At 35.9% G+C, this 12,709-nt stretch overlaps 1 protein-coding gene across 1 annotated transcript in view; it reads left to right on the top strand.

Annotated features, from left to right (window-relative positions):
- The window catches only part of Dthd1 (death domain containing 1), a 56,300-nt gene that overhangs the window by 19,078 nt on the left and 24,513 nt on the right, over positions 1-12,709 (top strand). Inside the window, exons 6-8 of the mRNA XM_005392015.2 lie at positions 3,227-3,391; positions 5,742-6,031; positions 10,076-10,320. Coding sequence (XP_005392072.1) covers positions 3,227-3,391; positions 5,742-6,031; positions 10,076-10,320 — 700 coding nt within the window. The remainder of the gene's footprint in view (positions 1-3,226; positions 3,392-5,741; positions 6,032-10,075; positions 10,321-12,709) is intronic.

Genomic DNA, 12,709 nt, shown 5'->3' with positions numbered 1-12,709 from the left:
GGCTACCACTTTCGAAACCAAATAAAGAACTATGCAGAAAACAGACTACCACTAATTTATCAGTGCGTTATAATATTGGGATCTAGGTAATATGACTACGTGTACTTTCCTTTTCCATTTTTCTCCATTTTAATGTAGGCTATAGTTAACAGGCATAATTTATAAGGTGAAAATTTTTAATTTTTTCAGAGCAGCATATCATTTAAAATCAGTACTTTAATGACTAAATTATAGTTTTCTGAGAAAAAGTTCATCCTGAAACGTTAATGGCATTCACTTTTAAATATCTATGCATTATGCATATCATAAAGGAAATATTCTGAAAGTAAGATATCATAAGAGAATTTTGATGATATGATTACTTGCCAAATTATGCATCATATTTTTTCCACAGATAAAGTAGCTTATACATTTTAATCAGAACCCTAAGAAAGAATAGCACTCTCTGGGTAAAATTTGTTCATTCTTAAATAAGTAAATTGCTTAAATAAGAGCTTAGTATATTTTATGAAACTATCATGACATCAAAACATTATCTTGTGTGAAGTTTGACCAAGTGTCATTCACTGCTACACAGAACTAATTCCCTGTTTCCCTGTAAAATAAGACCTCAGCAGAAAATAATCAGCCTTCAAAATTAAAGATCAAAAACACCAGGCCCAGTCAGCCTCTTCTCAGCTTACCCACGATCACTAATCTCTTCCTTGCTGGCTACTCTGTAAGGCAGGCAAGGAAAAGGTAGGCTGATGGGGATTTGCATTTTTGATCTCTACTTTTCAAGGCTGATTATTTTCCAACTAGGTCTTCTTTTTGGGAAAACATGGTTGTTGATGTGAATGATACATACAGACAGAATAGTTTAGCTGGAGCTCTGTTAATATCTGCGAGACACAGGAATACTGTTGGCATATTTAATCTGAATATGTGTTTTGTCTTTTATCATAATAAATCTTTTTTATTTTAAGGTCTGATTAAATGACAGAAAAGTAAACCAAAGTGTTTAGCAAAGGAGGATCTTTGGTCTATATTTAATTTTGTGTTTTTTCTTGAATCAGGAAGAACCCAGTCTCCCTTCGTCTACACCTATCTGCTCCCTCTGTACCAATACCATTTTGTGACCTGCTTTTTTCTTGTGCTAGCAACATAGCTGTGTTACATCTTCACCACTCCAGTTCAGCAAAAAAATGCATTCTTTTCTCCACCATAGAACTCCAGGGCTTGATTCTCCTTCCAAATCTGTCCAAAGGCATCCTTGAGGATTTCACTGTAACCGGAAGGAAGGTATAATGCAGATTAGCAGAGTTTATGACACGACAGCAAAACACTCAACTCCCAATGGCTTCTAACACTAGTTTTAACATATCTTACATGCATTATGGCCATCAAAAGTAGACTGCTTCCCAATTATGCTCACCCAGGCACTCAGGCAGACAGAGCAACCACTTGTCTGATTGCCACTGGTGACAGACGTCAGACCTTCACATGGAACCCCATCATGCTCACAGAGGAAGCTGGGGATTTTGGTTAATGGTACTAATGAATGCCAAGTGCATTATTTGGCTTGGAGATCTGGGAATAGGGAAGTCCCACCACACTAGAAAGCCTATAGAACCCTGCAGAAGATTTATACTATGCAGAAAAATAGTGAGTAAATAGCTGTTACCAGAAAAACAAAAGTTAGTATTACACTTAATTTACACATTTCTAGTAAATGACCAAGTTTTTGGATTCATTATATTTTGCTACTTGAATATTATTAACTTCCAAAGGTTAAAATTTTACCATTATCTGTAGTTACATCCAACAACCAAAAACTAAATATTTCTCCTTACTCTTGATTTTAAATGGCTGATCCCCTGAAATAACCAGAACAGGCTAAGGTTTTATTTTTGTTTGTTTGTTTCCTCCTTAAACCTTCTAAATCTAGCTCACTTCCTAGTCTCCGGATCATCCTCTGTGAAACTAAGGTGGTTTAGGTTTATGACCCTAGTATTTTTTTTGCACATATACACACACAGAAGAGATGTGGGTTCACACTTGTGCCTTCGTTCTTAGTACCTCATTAGAATGCTTCTTTCTGTGTGTTGTAGCATATTTTTCCCCATAATGATCATTATCAATGTAATTTTCTCCCAAGATGTTTAACATCAAGGTCTTTTCTTCCTTCACTTGTGAAGAACAGATATCCACTTAAATAAACTCAAGTAAAAGTTTTATGATAAAATTAGTCAATCTCTGTTTTTTTCCTTTTTGAGGACTCTGTGGATCCTCTTGATTCTTTTGTTTTCTTCCTTGTAATCTATTCTTAAATTTTCCGCATATGCTCCCTGTTTATTAAGTACTGTATTCTAGGAAAGTGACAAGTCATGATTTTTGGACTTCTTAATAAAATTCCAAAGACAGAAAGTCAGATTGCCTTTGACAGTCAAATCAGTTCTAGTTTGATGAAAAGGGAGAAGTGGCATATGGCACTCATGATTGTCTCTTTGGGGGCCTTTGGTTGGGTGGGTTATGATAGAAGGAAAAGTATGTAAGAAAGTTAATTGACTATGTTTGCTGTAGGAATTAGATTAAAAATTAATATTATTTATCCTGCTACAATTATAAGTGCTTTACAGTTATTCATTCATTTAATTATATGATATAGGTACTATTATTAGCCTCATATTATAGATCAGAAAATCGAGCTACAGAGAAATCAAATATTTTGCCCATGGTCATATGTTAATAAGAGTCAGAGCCACCGAGGAGTTGAAACTGTGCAGGTTTGCATCTTACCTATTGTGTTGTATTACCAGTGTTGGCTATCCTACTGCATCTGAGTGTATGTCTGATCACTGATGCTTCTGAGTGTTCCATTCAACCTCTTTTAAAATGTAAATGAGTAAAATGTTTCTCATTCGCTATGTCTCATCTTTAATATAAGCATTTTCACCTTGTATGCTTCCCTGCATACTTGGCTTCTGCTACTAAACCCACTCTGTGCCTTCCTTTAGTTACATATGGATCACCTTGTACTGGAATCAGAAAACAGTGTGATACCATGAGTGTTATATCTTTCTATCTTTGTATTCTTATTGCCTGGAATAATTTTAATGTACAATGTTTACTTAATGTATTACTACTGGGTTATTCAGTCAGTGAAAGAATGTATGTATTAAATCATTTGATTTATGCTATCATGCTACGTAAAATTTCCTAATTGCTTTCCTGTTACTTTCTATAGGGCCAAAAGTGCATCCATTAGAAAACCTGGGAACAACAACTGTGAAACTCTGAAATTACTGGGATTCAGAAGCCATGACAGTGGTTGGTTTGGACTTGATAACGTTGTGGTGAGAACCATCCAGAGTGGCTTGATATCGTTTGAACTGCATGAACATTTAGAGAGGTAATGGCATTTTAAACAATCAGGGTTGGAGCTATTCTCTCCTGCAGGTTCATAATTGTGGTGTAGAGACGTGGAATTATGGGATTTGATTTTTATTCTTCAAATGGGAATATCAAACCATTGTGTTTTAGGGTGCACTTGAAATGCAAACCATAATTTATGTTATTATGCTGTTTATAATTTCTTTTATAATAGCTTAGCGAGTGCTTTTGGTGACCTAACCACTCATAAACTTACATTTTTATAGGATTCTTTTAGCTCCAAAGTAGTTTTAAAATAGCTCCTTCATTTCTGAAATTCCACGGGGATAGTAATTAACTGTTCCTGTTATGCTCATCCCATAACTATGTATATATAAATGGAATTTGTTATTTCAGTGCCCTCATATTGTTTTCTCATTTCTGTATTTTCTAGACAGCCTATTACGAGGAAGTTTTAGACAGTTTTGAGATTCATCAGCAGCAGACACACATAAAGGGAGGGCAATCACATGCCTAAAGATAGCCTTTATTTCATAAGGAAGACCTTATGTCTCTGATTGTCTTAGATCAAGTTCCCTAGAAACTCAGTATGACATGAGAATTCAAGTGAGTTAGTGAGACAGGGCTCCCAGGAGGATCCTGTAAGAAAATAAAAGAAGTGGGAGTGGGTAGAGCCACAGAGGAAGACAGGACAGCAGTTTCGGCTGAAGAGTCCCCTGCCTGACACCTGAGGGGAGCTCTAGAGCAGCAGAAACATGGGCTTTACACCCTCAGCTTGTCCTTGGTGCGGAAGAGGGGCTTCTCTGGATGAAGAGTTCCTGCAGGGAAGCTCTTTGGAGAGGAACTGAGGAATGACTGGTGGAGCCCAAGGATAGAGTCTGTATTAGTTTGCAATAGCTGTTGTAATGAAATATTACAAGTTGGTGGGAAGAGCAAGAGAAATGCATTGTCTCAGATTTCTGGAGGCTGTGAGTTCCAACTAAAAGTGTTATTCATTGGAGAACGAGTAAAGAATATGCTGCAGGGATTTCCTTGGGTTACAGATGACCATCTTCCTGTTCACATGGTGTTTTATTTTGTGCTTTCTTCTGTATTGAAATCTTTCCTTTTCATGACATTGGTCAGGTTGGATCAGGGCCTTCACCATAGCTTGCTTACTATTGTAAGAAGCCTGTCTCCAAATGAGGTCATATACTAGGGTCCTCGGGTTAGTATTGCAACAACTGACTTGGAAAGGGGCATAATTCAACCTGTAGCAGATCCAACATTAAAACTCAACCACACAGAGATAGAGATAAATATTTCAATCTACACTTAATTGTAGTATATACTCTGCATCCTATGTGAGTAAATAGATTATCTGGAACATCTTTTTCTTCTATATTTTGAAGTGATACTTTGGCAGTGCTTCTTAAGATATAGTCAAGCTCTTCTTAATGATGGGATTGCACTGGGAGGTGGTTGCTTTGTGTCAACAACATAGAATGTGGTTACGCAAACCTTAGTGGTACAGCTGTCTACGTGCCAAGGTGATATTCAATCTATTGCTCCTACACTACAAACCTGGATTGCATATTACTATATACTGAGTACTGCAGGCAACTATAAAACATGGCATTAGTGTATCTAAGTATGGAAAAGATACAGTAAAATACAAATGAAAGATTTAATTCTGGCACATGTATATGGGCACTTACCTTGAATGGAGCAGGCAGCCTTGGCCATTGCTGGGGTGAACAAATACTTCTTTCAGAGTCTTCCAGTGGGAACTGTCTGAGGTTATTTTATAGTTATCTGTTAATTTTTAACATAAATAGAAGGGTTATACTCTAAAGTAATAATAAAAAGTATATTACAGCAAATATATCAACTAGTAACATAGTCATTTATTATTACTATCAAATATCCTGCACTATATATAATTGTATGTGCTATGCTCTTATGTAGCTGCCAGTGCAATAGTTTTATACCCGCACCACCACAAACATGGGAGTAATGTGTTACTCTGTAATGTTAATTTGGCAATATCTCTTAGCGATATAATTTTTCAGCTCCATTATTATCTTATGGAGCCACCAAAGCATATATTGTCCATCGTTGACTGAAACATTGGTATTGTGTCACAGGAGTTTACCACTTACAGTATGGTACCATTTTCAGAGATGAGCTGAGATGATGTGCTTCCTTGAAGGTGTTAGAATTTAGTTTGAGTTGAACTGGTTTCTGACTGTCAAGAATTTTACAAAAGCTGTTTGTGAATTTAGCCAGTGGGTCAGCAGAATCCTTACTTTAAAAGATGATTCCGCTCTTGGATATTACTAGGTGTCAAGGATTTTTAGAGGCTGTGTGTTTCCGTTTCTTCTGTACAGGTTTATTGTGCTTCACCTCTCTTCCATGGTGGACAACAGCCACTTGGTTTCTTTTGTGAAGTCTTTAGAGGAAGCCTTGCTCAGCACTACCGCCTGTGTAGTACTGTCCCACCAGAAGGACAATCCGCACAGAGTGGTTATTGTAGTGGTGCCTTCTAAAAATTTAAACCAAACACTTAAGAACTTGCACTTGGAAGGGTTCAGAGGACTTCCAGAATCATCTCGCCATTTCCAAATAAGAGAAGGAGAACAACTGCTTTTAAGGTTTACTGGAAACATATTTGGTTCGAGTAAGTACAAAGAACTACTTTAATTTATTCTATCAATTTCACAAGTTCATCAAACTCTTATCATGAAGGAAACCTTCAGAGAATTGAGGGGAATTTTTAGGAAGAAGGACAAGAAAGACAACTATTTACTTCTTCATTTGAAGTCTCTTCCTGCTCTATTTGGAGGATACCGGCTCCTTTATGAGCAGACTCCAAGCGACCTTCTTTTGGAGACAGTGTTCTCCACGGTTACTTCCCAAGCCCAACCTGGGGTAATCTCTTTCCTGTCATATTGCCTTATCACCATACAATGCTCCTACTTTACTCTTAGTCACCTGAACTCTCTTCCCATCTAGGGACAGAATGATCTGTTAAAAACATAAATCCTGTGACAGTCTCTATAACTCTGATGTAAAACTTTTCCACTTTACAATAGTACAAAAGCAATGTGTATTCAGTGTGCCTGAACTTTTAATTTTTGAATTTTGATCTTTTCCTGGGCTAGATATATGTGCTATGATATTTTCTTGTCATGCTGAGGTGTAGCAGTGAGCCAAAGCTCCCAGGTAGCCATGGGGTAGTGACAGGAAACAACTGATACTTGACTGCCTACCAGGTTACTAAGCTATGATCTTCAGTGGGTTAAGTGTATTAAATTCATTTTTGATGCATGATACTTCCAACTTGTAGTGGGTTTTCAGGGAAGCAACCCTGACATAAGTGTATCAGCATGTATATATTACTCCTCTGATTAGACCTTGTTATACACTCTATTGTTACTACAATAACTTCCAAAGTTTTCAACATGTTCTACAAGAATTTTACCCAGGGTCAGTGGATTCCGAAGAGCTATTATGTGGAACTATATTCCAGTATAACTGACTCACTTGCATTTTTGTGTATTTTATTTTATGCTTTTAAAAGGCGACTCTCAGAAAGAATCGATAGTTTTCACCAAACTATAATTAGCCATAGTGCAGAAGAGATTAAAGGACCTCAGATCCAGAAGAGATGCCTTCCTCTTCTTCATCTTCATATTTAGCTAGTGTTATTTTTGTTCCTATTATAAGTCTTATCACAATTTAGTTTTTTCCAATTTATAATTTTTCCCTCATATACTCATGTTACAGTCTTCTCTGGAGTGAAATGTCACGAGACAATGCTAACGTCTTTTTTGTCTTATGTTTTCTGAGCTTAGCACATCAAACACTTTCAATAAGTGTACAGTGAATGAATGAGTCTGTAACGATGCTGAGGCAAGCAAGCAGATGATGGCTACGAGGGGTGGTGGGAGAGGTGGGGTGGTGGGGGACAGAGGAGATGAAAGGGTACAACAATTCCCTGCCATTTTTACACTGTATTCTAGAAGTTATATACAGGGAATAAGTAAATGAGTCCGTAAGAGGGAGGGGAAGGATGAAGATGTGATATGTGAATGTACCCACTCCCAGGATGAGTGTATTTATGATACATCACAAACATATACTAATGCAAATGGTAAAGGGATAGAGTTTCAGGAGTGGCAGAGTTGCAGTTTTAAAGTCCCTGGGTAAGAGATGGCAGTGGCTTAGAGGTGGAGGTGGTTATATAGTTTTATAATTGTAAGAATACCCTGAACCAGTGGTTCTCATATGAGTTCTTTTTTCTCTTTTCCTAGTTCTCCATATTGCTAGAACTTTTTCTTCTACATCTGACTTTTTTAAAGTAAAAGAATACATTCTATGTCTGTACTCTCTATGACATCAAGCCATTGAAAAACATCCACTGCTCATTATTGAAAAATATATTGCTATAAAGCACCTAGTAATTCACAAAATATAAGAAAATTTTAGTTTTCTTTATATGACAATTTTTGTTGAGCAGCTGCCACCTGAGGTCCCCACCAGGGCTTATGCACCATAAAGGTTGAGAAAGAGAAAAAGATTCTGAAAAGATCAAATAGTGATCGATCTCATACATTGAGTGTGCAATAAGTGACTTTTACTATTACATCTTTAAATATGCAAGTAAAGGACAACAAATAAAACAGTACAATTTCTTTATATATATGACATGTACCTTTTTCCTAGGGATTAAGGGACTTCAAAATATAGTATTCTATCTTAACAACAATTTAAAAATTTTTATATAATGCTTTCTAGTTATAATGCTGATTACACTATTTATCAACAACCAATCCTCCATAAGTTCATCTTTATTTCTTATATAAATCTGACTTTTAAAGTTGTAATAACAGATCTTTATTTTTAAAAGCTGCCAACCATTGGTAGGTAGGCTTTAGGTCTGAAGTCATCTTCAACCCTTATATTCTTTATATAAATCACCCCTTATGAATAACTGTGCATTGTCAGTCTTTCAAAGGAAGGAAAAATGTACTAAATTTTATTCTATTGAGATCAAAGTACTAACATTTTTCTTGATAGTATTTGAGTAATGGGAAGAGAAACCTTCCATGTGTTACTCCAGTAATCTGAAAATTTAATTTACATTATTTAAAATTAAAATCATATTGTATCAACCCTAAATAATTTATCTTTAATAAAAAAGGGTGAAACTCTTTAAGAAATACTCCTAGCTAGTTTTTTTTCCCTGCACTTAGGTATCAGTTCTGTTCAAGTGCCAGGCTGCCCCTGAAATACAGATTTAGGCAAAGGGGTCTACTCCACTGTCTTTCATGTTCTAGAGCTATGCTGTTGCTTAACTCTGTGTTCAAGTCTATTTGTACACTTAAAGTTCACCAAAATGAACTTTAGTTTCCACCACAAGGAGAAGGATAGTGGTATGTTGTACATCTCTTCCTGAACTCTTCTTTCACTCTGCAAAATGGGAGGTTTTCCATAACATATAGTTCTGGGTGATCAACTTTATGACGCTGTACAGAAGGAGAAAGAAGTTTCAAATCAGATATTAAACCTTCATCTTGTCATTTCTTAAAGATATTAACTGAACTTTTCTAACACAAATACAAGGTAATAAAAATTCTTTGTCATTTGCTATCATTTATTCAGCACTTACCATGTGCGAGGACCTGTGGCAATCACTAAATATCTCGTTTCACTCACAGAGCAATACTAATAGGTAAATTTATTTCCTCCTATTTTAAAGATAAGGAATTTAAAGTTTCAAAAACTGTAAAATAATTTGAAAAATGGTAGGGTGCAGAAAATGATGGAGGCTGGATTTGAACCTAGATCTTTCTTTCCAAAATATATTGTTATAACTGCTACATTTATATTCCTACAAGTTTTTCAAGGGGTGGTAAAGACATATACTACAACACCCCTTCTACTGTTGGAATACCAGAGCAAAATACCTAGCTTGCCCTAGTGAAATCCCTGAAAGTGGAAGGTTATGTTCACAAAAGCTTCAATATTGTCAGTGAGGAACTGAGAAGACCTTTATCTGTGTAATGGTTTTAGAAGCATCCATAACATTTTCTTGGCAGTTTCAGTAACACACATCCAATAACTGGCCCACTTGGATGTTCTGAAACAGTAACATCCATTTCTGCAACTATGAAAATGTTTTATTTCTGTGCTAGTTGATAAGGTAGCCACTAGCCCTGTGGCTAATGAGCATGTTAGGTAGGGTTAGAGTGGCTGAGGAGTTGAATTTTAAATTTTATTTAATTTTAATTAATTTTCATGTAAACTTAAATAGCCATGGTATAAGAAAGTGCGGTACTAGAATGTCTGAAGACGTGATTATGTAAACTGTGATATTAAGAGTGAAGGCAAAGGAAAAAGATCATTCTTGAAGCATGAAGATAATTGTCTGAACATGGAGAGAGCTGAATGTTTCCAATAGTTTCTTGTTCCAGCAAAGTGGAAAAAAATGGAAGATTATTAGATCTAAAATCAGCCAGAAAGCACATGGCCAAATTACAGATGAAAAATCTTTCTAGTAATCTACATTCTCAATCTATTGCATGTCAGGTTATGTGTTGGTAAGAAACAATAATTTATTGCTATAATTGCATTTAAAATGAAATGATTTCTTATGTTTTAAAAAATAAAACAAAATGATGTATCTTAATGGCAATAAATTCATTTTATTTCTACTTAGGCAACGGAAAGGATTATGGAAAAGACCACAGGCTTATTTTCCACTTACAAAGAAAATCCAGGCTGGAACTTCAGATCAAAGAAGTGGATGAATTTGGAAACTATAGCTGCCCTCATTATAAGGGGACAATTGTAGTTTATAAAGTACCCAAAGAAAAGATAATCTCTAACTTGGATCAGTCTTTTGTGTCTAGTGAAAGCCATTATCAGTTGCCAATTTGCAAATTACCATTGAGGTTGCCAAAGGTGAGTTCTTTTACTTTCTCTCATTACCATATTTTGTTAATTCTTTACAGTCCTCCACCCCATCTGTTCTGCAGGCAAATGGATACATAAAGTTAAGAGGAAAGGTAACAGTAAAGTTGAAAAGGAAGGCGTAGGAAGGCCAGCTTCAGAGTGCTAGGGTACATGTTTGGAATTTACCTTCTTCATATCAGTTTTCCTAACAAGAGCAATTCAAATTGATCTGTTCCTCACTGTGTGCTTTTATGACTCTGGAAGTAAGGCCATTCACTTACTGGAACTGCATCTAAATATCTGAGAAATCATTTGTGAAAGCAGTGAATACATTTCAGAGCACATTACTTCAAGGAAAAATCATGGTGAATAGGAAAATGGCATCAAAATATTTTCACTGAGCCTTACCAAATCCCATGTGTTTGACTTATGAGTTAACTACTCTTACCTAATATTCTTACTGTAGTCAGAAAATAGGATTAGTTATTTAAACATATCAAGCACACCATTTAACACATTTTATTGCCATATGTACAATTTCTTTCCAGCACTTGGTACATATAAACTATATTATTAATATGAAATATAATTAAAATTGAATTTTATTACTCTCTAAGAAAACCAAACTTCTTATTCTATAAAGAAAGCTGAAATTATTATTTTCTGGCTTTCATTGTTTGGTTACACATAGCAGAAATGTGTTTTCCATAGATAAACTTTGTACTGATTTTAATAAATCAGCAAAGTAAGTAACTAATTAACAAATATTAATTGAGCTTCTGAGATAGTGAATGTGCTATGCCACGCATTAAGATAAATAAAGAGCGGTAGAGTACAACACACGTCCTAAGGCTGCATTGGTTCAGAATGGTAGTCACCGTTCACATGTAGCTATCATCAAACAATAAGGCTCATCTGAAGTGAGATGTGCTATAAGTACAAACTATGCACTAAATTTTTAAAGACAGTACAAAACATGTATAACTTCATTTATATTGATTACATGATAAATTTTATAATATTTTGGCCATATCTGGCTCAATAAAGCATTATTAAATTAATTTTGATTCCTATTATCTTTTTTTATGTGTTCAATAGAACGTTATAAGTGTCTCAAATTATATCTCTGGTACAGTACTCTTTAAATGAATTTATAACCCAACTTGTACACAAAATTATATTACACGATAGTAACTATTATAGCATGATATAAACAATGTATCAATAGTTGCTCAGAGGAAAGAAATGGCTTTTTTGGAAGCTAAACACAGTAGAAGTTTTGTGGTGATTGTGGCATTTTATCTGAGCTGTGTAAGTTGGTAGGAATTTGGCAATTGAATTCCTGCCAAGTTAGGGTGAGGAATGGAATGTATTTGATTGGTATGGTAGGGATAGTTTAGCAGAAAGCCACACAATTTCATACTTCAAGTAAAAACTATTATAATAACTTTTCACATGCTGAAAAGTCTTTCAAGGGTTTTGTATGCACTGTGCATTAAATCCTCACAAAAATCTCACAGTGCCTCATCAAACTGAAGTTAGCCTTAGTGCAGAGAAGCAGGCTCCTGGAGACACTAACTATTTACCAGCTAGTGTGAGGGAGACTTTGGGGTTCCTGGGAGGCTCATGTAGGGTGGTAGAATCTACTAACCAAGTAATTTCCAAACTTTTTGTCACCAGAGTATCACGGAAGATATTTTTTCCATGGTGCGGGGTGTAGTTTTGGAATGATTCAAGGATACTACATTTATTGTGTACTTTATTTCTCTTATTATTATTATGTTATGTATTTTATTTTTATTATTACATTAGAGTCTCCTCAGGAGCATGCAACCTGGATCCCTCACATACTTAGCTCACAGTAGTTCCTGCTCCTATAACAAGTTAATGCTTCCCCCATCTGCCAGGAGGCAGAGCTCAGGTGGTGACGTGAGCCATGGGGAGTGACTGTAGATACAGAGGAAGCTGCCTGCTGTCCTGCTGCTCACTCCTGCTGTGCACCTAGGTTCCTATTGTGCCTAGAATGTGGTTTGGGGCCCTCTGTGTTAAACCAGTGGTGCTAAGCATAATGGCATTTTCATAATAGTATAGCCGGGTTAGTGTATCCGCTCTCACTATTGTGCTTTCTTCCCCCTCATAGTTACATGGCTGATCGTGCTTTTAGTTTTAATTTATTATATATTTAGTTATTTTAGTTTTATTTCATTTTTAATTGGTACATAAGAATTGTACAGATTGGGCTAGGATGTAACTCAGTGGTAGAGTGTGTGTTTAGCACATGCAAGGCCCAGGTGGGAGGGAGGAAGGAAGGAAGGAAGGAAGGAAAGAAGGAAGGAAGGAAGAAAAGAAGGAAGGAAGGAAGGAAGGAAGGAAGGAAGGAAGGAAGGAAGGAAGGAAG

This window comes from Chinchilla lanigera, unplaced genomic scaffold (genome assembly GCF_000276665.1).
Source record: "Chinchilla lanigera isolate Chin_1 unplaced genomic scaffold, ChiLan1.0 scaffold00042, whole genome shotgun sequence".
Classification (NCBI taxonomy): Eukaryota; Metazoa; Chordata; class Mammalia; order Rodentia; family Chinchillidae; genus Chinchilla; species Chinchilla lanigera.
Note: the sequence above shows the minus strand (reverse complement) of the source record. Positions and strands in the feature narration are given on the sequence as shown.